This window comes from Pteropus alecto, unplaced genomic scaffold, assembly GCF_000325575.1.
Source record: "Pteropus alecto unplaced genomic scaffold, ASM32557v1 scaffold461, whole genome shotgun sequence".
NCBI classification, from domain to species: Eukaryota; Metazoa; Chordata; class Mammalia; order Chiroptera; family Pteropodidae; genus Pteropus; species Pteropus alecto.
Window position 1 is genome coordinate 430,312 of NW_006431079.1, and position 10,136 is coordinate 440,447.

The 10,136-nt window shown below is 53.6% G+C and overlaps 1 protein-coding gene across 1 annotated transcript; it reads right to left on the reverse strand.

Annotated features, from left to right (window-relative positions):
- Positions 1 to 621: 621 nt before the first annotated feature.
- LMO1 (LIM domain only 1) lies at positions 622 to 5,345 on the reverse strand. The gene is made up of 3 exons (XM_006905616.2): positions 5,116 to 5,345; positions 2,272 to 2,397; positions 622 to 727 (listed from the first exon to the last, which is right to left on the reverse strand). Exons 1-3 carry the CDS (start codon positions 5,319 to 5,321, stop codon positions 622 to 624), a joined length of 438 nt encoding a protein of 145 aa, XP_006905678.1. The 5' UTR covers positions 5,322 to 5,345.
- Positions 5,346 to 10,136: the final 4,791 nt, after the last annotated feature.

A 10,136-nucleotide genomic window follows, 5' to 3' on the forward strand; every position in this document is an offset into this window, starting at 1 on the left:
AGATTTGGGGTCCTACTGTGGAAGAGGCTAGAGCTGGGTCGCTGTCTGGGCAGTCAGGGGGGGTCTTACTGGTGGGATATAACACAGAAACTCAGGGAAAGGAGGGTTTTATCTTGCCTCTCTTTATCTTGGGGGTCTGCTCAGAGCCAGAGGGACACCTCAGTAACCACTTCTGTAGGGTGCTTGGGGTTGTCCCTTCTCTCCAGTTTCTTCTCCTTAAAGCCCACCTGGAGCACCCCATGCCCTGCTTCGTGTCTCCCCCAAAGGCCAAGAGGAGGGCCCTGCCCACTCGCAAGCAGAGGGGAGGAGCCCAGGTCTGTAAGTCATGTGATCAACGCAGAGTAACCTCCCCGGAAACATCCATAAGTTTAATCCACGCCAGTAATAAAATCGCATTACATTTTTCATAAAATAAATGTTCCCATTTATATACAGAAGACAGAATGTACAGGCCCAGCCTGGCCCCAGGAGGGGTCACACACAGATGGGCAGTAGTGGAGGAAGGGCCGTCCCTTCCATCAAGGATGGAGGAGTTCTAATTGGCAGGAGAGCGGCTGGCCGGCCAGGCGGGTGGGCAGGCGGGCAGACGGACAGATTGGCCTGGAGGCCAGGCGCTGGGTGTTACTGAACCTGGGAGTCAAAGGTGCCATTGAGCTGTCCCTCCTCATAGTCCATCTGACACAAGATCATGTTGTTCTTCAGGAAGAATTTGTCTCCCACGCAAAATCTGGAAAATCCAAGCAGGAGAGAGAGGCCATGGAGGAGTCCCAGTGGGTGGCGAGGGCTCCAGACAAGACCCAGCCTGGCTGGGAGGTGGACATGTGGGAAGTGAGGTCCTGGGGAGCTTGCTCCTTGACCACTCCAGAGGGGATCCTCAAAAGTCCCTGAGTCAGCCCCGCTCTCAGCCAGGCCCTGCAGCCTGGGGATAGGACAGATAGACAAGCCTGGGCCACAGTCAGGTCCCTCGTGGAGGAGTGGGGTTCATGGGAAAGCATAGGAATAACCTACCCCAGTCTCAGAGAGGGAGAAAGAGAGAGAAGGAAAAAGAAACAGGAAAAGATCCAGAGAGGAGAGAGATGGAGAGAGGTAGAGATGGGAAGGAAGAAAGGATAAAAATGGTTGATTTTTCCATCCCTCTGTTCCCTTATCCAACTTAAGAGGACGGCTCAGTGAAGAGTACTCTTTTTCTAAACTGAACCTGTGGGTTTCCTGGAGTATCCTTCCAGGAGGGGGTGACTCTGTCCCACCATCTTACTCCCTATCTGGAGAAGGCTCTGCTTTGGCCCCCCAGTCCTCCTCAAGTATTGGAGGATTCAGCCCTTTCCTTAAAGATGTCCCCAGAGTGGCTGAGGCCTTTAGTGGGACCCCAGGGTTATAGGCCCAGTCCCAGCAGATCCTAGGCAAACCACCAGGTGGCGCTGCAACTTCACTGAGCCCTCCCCGCTGCAGGTCTTGCCTGAGCCTCAGCCAGACTGGTGTTCCCTGCGGGTCCCTCTGGACCTAGCCCTTTGGGAATTCTTGTATAAGCTCTTTCCTGACTTGGGGGCTCCTGAGGAAAGGGTCTGCCTTCTGGTGCCAGGCCCCCAGTCAGGAGGGTCCCCAGGGCCTCCTACAGGGCTAGGGCACTAAGCAGTGGCTAAAAGACCAGAAAGGAGGCTGGCCTAAAACCAGAATCATAGGAGAGGGGGCAGCAGTGAGGGGCCATCCCCTGAAGGCATTTCGCCCTCCAGGAACCCCCTCTTCTCACTAGAATGTACATGCACACACATGCGCTTGGCACACACACAAGGGCTCAAGGCATGTGTACAAAACCCTTGCACAAGCATATTTAAAACATGCATGCACTCATCATGCACACAGATCACACACATACCCTCGTTTGCATATGGAGACCTAGAATAGAAACATGTTTGCACGTGCATATTAATTCTATCATGAGGACATACCCAGGTGGACATGGGCATTTAAAAATACACACATGCTCATGACTCACAATGCGTGTACACAGCAAGCTCATGCATGTTCAAGTCCATTACATTTGCACAGAAATATGTTCCACAAACATGCACACACAGTATTGGAGCATACACATTTGACTATAAGACTTGGGCACACATAAACCACACATATATACACGTCACAGCATGCACAAGCAGCCATATGCACACGCAGAACCCACGTTTGCATGCAGGCCTCCACAGCACTCCTGGTCTGCCCCAGAAGGAGTCACCTGGGGTCCAGTAAGTGTATTGCTACAAGTCTAGCACTCACCTCTGGTTGCAAAGCTGGCAGGCAAAGCAGTCGAGATGATACACATTGTCCCGGGCCCGCATCACCATCTCGAAGGCTGGGATCAGCTTGCTGCAGGCGGCACAGTTTCCTGTGGTGCCGAAGAGCCTGCAGAGAGAAGGGTACAGAGGGCTTAGGAGCCTGCTAGGGAGCTTGGGGTAAGGAGGTGGTAGGGGAGTTCCTCCACGCATGGCACCACCTGTCTCCCATCCCTGCGGGCTTAGCAGGTAGGCCTGGGCAAGAAGATGGCTCGGTGGGTGGGAGCACAGTTGGCAGAATCTAAATTCTACTAAGAAATCAGGTTTCAGAGAAATCGACATATCTACTCACGAAGGAGCTAAGGTGTCAGCTGACACTGTTTATCCCAGCTGGGCTGACAAGGGTCCTGGCCCCCTCCCAGGTTCCCACTGTGGTCCCTTAAGCACCGAGGCCCACCAGGAGAATACTGGGCTGGGCCTTGAGCAGAACTCCAGATTTATACAAGCCAGATTTAAGAGGCAATCTAACAATCATGGGCTGTGTGTTCTCAGGCAAGTCACTGAGCCTCTCTGAGCCTCATTTATTTCAATTATAAAACAGAGACCTAAATACCTTCACAGTCTTGTTGTGAAAACTTTGGTAAACTCTCAAGTCACAACTCATGTAGCAAACATTTATGTAGTGTTTGCTATGTGCCAGGTACTGTTCTAAGGGCTTTACAAAGATCAACTCATTTAATCCTGACGACTCTATGAGGAGGTCTTTTTCAGCTAGTGACTCACTGTGTGACTTGCCTAAATCCCTTTTTCCTTTCCCTGGACCTCAGTTCATCCTTCTTTAAAATGGGGATGCTAGACTAGAGGATTCTGTTCAAAGATGCTTCTAAAACAGGATTGATATCGAAAGGAAGTTCTAAGGACTTCTGGCACAATGCCTCTTTGAGGCAGACAACCCTTCTATTAGCTGCTGGCTGCAAAGCTCTAGGGATGTGAGCTCACTCCCTCCCCCATGCAGGCCAGTCCTTGGCTGGAGGTTCCAATGGTCTGAGCCAGCAAGTGTGTACATCGCTCATACTCCTAGCTTCTTTTCTGCACACTGGAAGAGCAAGCCCCAAGTGAGACAAGGGGGCTAGAGATGGGTGGGAGGCCCCTCTAATCCCTGATTTGTCCAGCTCAAGCTCAGGCGCCTGCAGACAAGCTTGGCTCCATTATTCATCAGTCCGAGCTGCCTGGTGGCTCAGATTAAGGTAGACAAAGGCTGCGCCACAGCATCTGCCTGCCAAGAGGGGCCTTTCTTGCCATCAGTCCAATGAGCAGGCTGCAGAGGGGCAGGCTCTAGACAGCCATTTTCTGGGCCTGAGCAGCTCAAGGAAGCAACCCCCACCCTGGCCCACTGGCCTACCTGGCCCCAAAGTCATTCCTTGGCCTCTGCCAGAGCTCAGAAAAATACCTTCAGGCACCAGTAGCTGGCAGGGCCCAGAATGCATGTGGGTGCTTCAGCTCTGCTGACAAGCTCATCCTGCACTATAGTCCTCCCTCTCTGCATTCTGTAAACTCATCAGTGTGTCCGCCACTGCCCCACGACCTGGTAGGTTTGGCCTCCAGCTGATGTCCTAAATCTCCAGACTTGGAGGACTTTTCCAGGTCCTCAAGGGGTGAGTCCCCAGGAGTAACCCTTCTTTAACCCCTCCTTCCACCTCAGCCTCTTCTCCAGCCACAGCCAGGAGCACTGAGTCACAGATCATGGCTTAATGCACAGCTTAAAAAACAAAACTAAAAACAAAACTTCTACAAAAGGCGGAAGTTAAAGAAAGTGCAGGCAGGTAAATCTTAAGCTCTTTGGGGGAAGCAGGGGAGCCTCTGCTGATAACCCCACCCCCCAACATGCTCACACCTGAGCAGAGGGAGCCCCAAGAAGCCCTCGTTCTGACCTATTAATTAACGCAATGTGTCTTTCTTTCTTTGCAAGGCCCAACCACCACCCAGCAGCCTGTGTAAAAGCCAAATGCAGATGCTGGGTCTCAGCCAAGGCCCCTACTCTGTGGCCTCCTTCCAGCCTTGCTGATGTCATAGATGGTCTAAGGGAGGATTAATTGGGGGAGGCAGCCCCGGGGGAATAGGATCCAGGCTGTGGGGGAGGGTGGGTTAGATTTCTGAGGAATGCAAAGCAAGAGATCTTATTCTTTTCACAACTTCACAGAGGAGTAAACTGAGGCTCAGAGCAGGTTAGAAGCCAAAAAGTTCAGAGCTAGTTCAAACCAAGGTCTTTCAGCTCCAACATCAGTGGTCCTTCTCCCAGGGTCTGGCTACCTGCCAGGCTTCCAGGCTTCGGGGTATCTAATCCCAGGGTCCACCTAGAACGGGGGGAGCTTGGCACTGGGGAGAGGTAGGAAGGAGGACCCAGGGCAGTCAGGGGCAACGTGCTCACACCTGAGCAGAGGGAGAGGTAGGAAGGAGGACCCAGGGCAGTCAGGGCTTCCATACCTGCTCCTGGAAGCCCCTCTGAGGATGTCCCTCCCAGATTCCAGGGACAGAGTGGGTCAGCAGCACCTGACAAAGGCAGGGGCAGGGCCAGGCTGGTGTCTTCAGGAAGCTCATCTCCGGCGCCTGCGGTTACAAATGCCTGTCCAGGACCTGTGCTGGCCACTGAGTCCCAGGAGAAGATGTGGCCCTGCCCTACGGGGTGTCTCGGAAAGCAAGGCAGGGCCAGGACAGTCTGGGATGAGCACGCAGTAGGCTGTGTACTTTGGGTACTAGGTCGAAAGCCGGGGTAGGGCCACGCTGGGTGCTGGAGGGTGGGGGGGGAGGCTCCCTGAGAAGAAGGGCCAAGTGGCAGGAGGTGGCCCACCTTAGGTAGTCACGGCGACACAGGATGAGGTTTGCCTTGGTGTAGAGGGTGGAGCCCACTTCGCCAAGGCGGCAGTCACAGCAGGCACACTTGAGGCAGTCCTCGTGCCAGTACTTGTCTAGCGCCTTCAGCAGGTAGCGGTCCTTAATCTTGCGGTTGCAACCTGCACAGCCCTTCTGCTTCCCTTTGGGCTGGACGGACAGCATCGGCACGCCTGCAGATGGACAGACATGAGACAGATGGACATGAGGGTGCCCTGCAGCTCTGGGCCCTCTAGGAATGGGAGACCACTGCTTCTCCCCGCTGCTCACTTCGGGGCTGGGGTTCCCAGGAAGCTTCGCTTTCTCCCTAGCAACTCCATCCCTGGTCTTAGGTCCTGTCCTTGGGGCTGCGTGGCATAGCCTGTACCCCTGCCCTGTGAAAGTCCCTCCAAGAGGTGCAGGCAGCACTGGGGAGCCCTGTCTGCTCTGCTGCAGGGCACACACACGGTCCCAAGGCCTGGTCCTCCTGAGCTGTTTGACCCCATTCAGCCACTGCCCCTTCTATGGTCTGATCTACAGGAAGCCTGAAGCCCTCCTTATGCAGCCACCATCTCACTGGCTCTTTCTGCAACCCTAAGAATGAAATCTCGCAATGGGCTTGGGGTCCACTAGAACTCCCAGATTTTTTTGCCACCTTAAGACTTCCTCAGACTGCTTGTGTGTTTATCCATTGTAACCCAAAACGTCAGACTATAACCTCTTGGTCTATTTATACAGAACTTTGGAGGTGTCGAGAAGAAAGTAAGATGTCCCTTTGACACTCCCAGGAGGGGGCAGGAGCTCTGGAGCTCCTGGCAGGTACCTTCGGGAGGCAGTTGGGCCTGGCTTAGTTGGGGCTCTCTCCAGAACTGCTTCCAGCTAGATTCAAACTTCTGATCTACTGTTGCCCAAGGGAGAGGAGGTGCCCAGTTTCTGGATCCTTGCTCCTCCCACCAGGATAAGAATCTCTAAGCCACTGGCCTCCTCCCAGGGCCCATATGAGATTCTCGACATAGAAGAAAATGCCAAGTATAAAGACCTGGTATTCATCGGAGGGAGGGGCAGACCTCACGGCAGGCAAGCGTGTGCATCACTCATACCCCATGCACACAGGTGCAGAGTACAGGTGTATGCATGCATGTGCACAGAGGCATGGGCTCCTAGCCTCTGGCCCTAGGGCCACAAGGAGTGACCACAGGGAGGGAAAGTTCAGGAGGAGATGAGGACAGATGTCAGGAGTCATCTGGGAGCCTAGACATTTACACGAAGCCCTGAGTATGGCGAAGACTAGGCTTAGAGGGGAGTGCGGGGAGTCTTAGAGCCCCAACCAGGAGGGGGGAGGGGGAGGAGAGGTGCCTGCAAGCCTTTCATGAAGGTGGTGGAGATGGGGGTGTTCCTTTCCTGACCAAGGCTCAGGTGGATGGAGGGGCTGACTCTGGAGGAAATGGTCCACCCCTTTCTGCCTCCCGGCTTTCCAACAAGTCCCTGAAATTTGCCCTCCTTCTGGCCCCATCCTTTCCAAGGGATCCCTGCACTATCTAGAGCTCTGGGTTCAGCTCCCGTCCCCTGGCATCCCTCCTCCCACCCCCACTGCTCCCAGACCAGAGTCCGAGCTGCTTGCTTTTCCTTCCTAATTCCAGGTGTGACCCTTCCTCAGCCTTCAGGGGAGAACCACACCCTCCAAGGGGGCTTCAGTCTCAAAATTCATGGGTGTCAGGTCAGATGGACCCTCAGAGTTCTTCTAGGCAAATGGTCTCATTCTACAGAGGGGGAGACCAAGGCTCAGATGGTCCAAGGAGCTAGTGTAGGCCACTAATTAAGCTGGCCCTGGGGCCTTTACCCGCTCCTCTGCCCTTTCTCAGCCTCATTGTCTCTGAAGACTTCTCCTGGAGAAGGGGCATCCCTTGGGTGTAGGGGGTCATCCTGAACCCAGGAGCAGCAGGACAGGTGAGGGCAGGGAGGAGGCATCATGGGCTGCTTTGGGCTCTCTCCTTCCTCCCTCCTACAGTCCCGATAGGGCTGTCTGTTAGCTGGGAAGTTTGCTGCCTAATTTCCTTAATGCAGCTCTAAAGGTTAATTGGTCTTAGAGAATTATGGGGCTCAGAATGACTCTGTCCTCAGGCCTGCCTGTGTCTCCTCTGGCAGGGTCCAGCCCGGTCACAGTTCTGAGGAGCCCATAGAGGCCAGTGGGGGATCAGGCACCCCTGAGAGCAAAGGGAGTACTGAGGGGCTCCTTCCAAGGCCTGGCCTACAGGAAGGAACCAAGTGTGGATGAATGGGGAAGGAGTTACAAGAGCTGGATGTGGGAAAGTCTGGGGGCTCCAGTATGGGAGTACAATCTCCAGGGCCTGTGGAGGGAGCACCCCAGCAGCATAGTCACTAATTTTGAATATCTCAGGCCAGTCCTCTAGTATAGGCTCCAATGACGATTTTCCTTTGCTCACCTAGGCTGGTAGCAGGCCTGGCTCCCTCTCCAGCAGCCAGAGCTCTACATTTGTGTTATCACTGGTGGGGCAGGGAGAGAGGTGGTGGCTGTGGGTGGCTGGAACATCCATACTCAGGGGATATACCCAGCCTATGATGTCATACCTCCAAATGATGGGGGGAATCTCAGCACTAGGAGCATCTGCCCTGCTCCATCTTCCTCTGGCTTGGATCCTGGACAGGCTGGCTGGCCTTCCAAGCTTAGGCCCCAGAATGCCTGCCTGCTGAGCCTGCAGTGCTATGAACTATAGCACTAGCCAGCAATTCCATCACCAGTGGGACCTGGCACCTAGAGGACCCAGGGAGGCCATGAGGAGCAAAGCCACAAGCTGTTCCCCTGTTCCCCACCCCCTGCCTATGCCCAGACTCGGCCTGGCACACAACAGGCACTTGTAAGACCTAGGCACCCTGCTCTCGGATGCTGAACTCTGCTTCCTGAGCCCTGGAGAACTCTTGAGAGGCTACATGGCTTCTACCAGTGTCTGATGTCTACCGACACACAGAACACCAGGGCCAGTCTGGCTGAGGACGTCTCAGAACATCTGGAGACCTTGAGCTTTCTCTGCCTGGAAAGGCTGAGGTCCTGGGAGAAGTCTTATCCCTTCCTTCTTCATGGACCCACGACACAGTGTTTGCTTTGCCTAGGCTAGTCCAGGCGATTTGAAAATATTCTTGGAAAGGTAAGGAGGCTCTAAGGGGGCATCTATGGGCTCCTGCTCCCCGGAGGGTCCAGGCTCTCCCTCCTGCCCTGCCTCCCCAGCCCCCACCCAATCCGCCAGCAGGCCCTGCAGACACCTCTTCCCTCCCTCCCTCTCCTGCCTGGCTCTGGGAGCTGAGCCTCGGGCCATGCACTTTCCATTAAGGAGATAGCATCCCTTTGCTGAAGTCCATTTGGGATCCATTTTAGTGTTATCTAAAAATCAAATCTACATGGTAATCCTTTTAATGTACTCCTGACTTTAGAAAAAAACAGCTTTGCGCTTCTTCAGGAAAGGTTTTAAAGCATTACCCAGTAATTACTACTCACCCATGAAAACACTGATATTTTACAATGGATGATGTTTGCGACTACCCGCACGCACTGGCACATGCTCAGATGCACATAGCGGACCCGGCAAAATAAACCAGTTCACTCGGCCCACGTGTTTCCCTCAAATCTCAGGGTGTGGAGGGGACATTTGAGGGGAGACAGGCCAAACCCCTACCCTGCCTCTACCCTGGGTGGGCTGACGGTGGAAGGAGGCAGCCTCTCAGTCTGACTCATCCAGCTGTCAGACACTACCCTCAGCTCTCTAATCTAGGGAAAAGCCAGACAGTCCGGGAGACTGGGAGGGACTGCCAGAGGTCATTCGGCTCTTCTCGCATCCTCTCTCCACCCAGGAGAGAAGCTCTCCTCTTCGCATGGACATCCCAGGTGGTCTGCCAGCCGTACTCAAGTCCACAGCAATTCCTATGCCACCTATCCCAGGCCAGGCTGCCTTTCAGATCCAGCAGGTGGATGTCTCCAAACTGCCAAGCCCTCTGGCTCCTGGTCCCAACACACAATGCCTCCAACTCGGACAGCAGACTGAGCCTAGTTGTGAAGCACTCCCACCATCTCCCAGCAAGTTCCTCTGCCCCAGAATGTCCACCCCACCCAGACCCAGGTCACTCCAGGCCTGGCCTGTGGCTCCCCTACTGGCAGTCCCTGTGGCTACCCTTGGCAACTCCACCTGGCATTTGAAGTCCCCTCCCACATGCCAGCATGTCCTGCCTGGCACTGCTGGATCTGCTCCCTGCAGTATCCTGGAATAATATCCCCTTCCGTCCTGTAAATAGATTGTGTTTGCTTCTGTCTCAGGGCCCTTACTCTACACTGCTCCGGGCAGTGATGCCTGCCTTGTCCTGCTTATCGCACTTTCTTCCAAAGGGCAGTCAACAGTGACATTGAGTCAAAGAGCACAGACCTTGAACTCAGAGTTTACTTTCCAGTCTGGGAACTGTCTCAAGTAGCTGGAGGGCCTGGAGCAAATCCTGCCACCTTTCTGACTTGCATCTGTGTCATGGGGCCGTCATAGGCTCTTTCGCTACAGACTGTGGTGAAGCCGCAGCACAGACGCATCCAGAGGGGACCAACGAACAGGAACGGGCAATATGAGTAACATGCTCTCCAAGTCACCTGCCTTCCCTGCTCTGACACCTGTTTTCTTTTTCCTTTAACTTTTTATCTTGACATAATCTCAAATTTGGAGAGAAGTTTCAAGAATAGAAAGAATTCCTGTATACCCTTTACTCAGATTCCCTAAATATGAACATTTTACCATCTTTACTATCTATCTACCTACCTATCTACCTACAATATTTTTCCTGACTCACTTGAGAGTTGATTTTAGAGATTAAGCCCCTAGACTCTTCGATACTTTGGTGTGTATTTCTCAAAAGCAAGGACATTCTGTCACACAAGCATGGTGCAATGATCAAAACCAGGAAATTATCATTCACATAATACTATTATCTAATCTACAGACTTCATTCAGA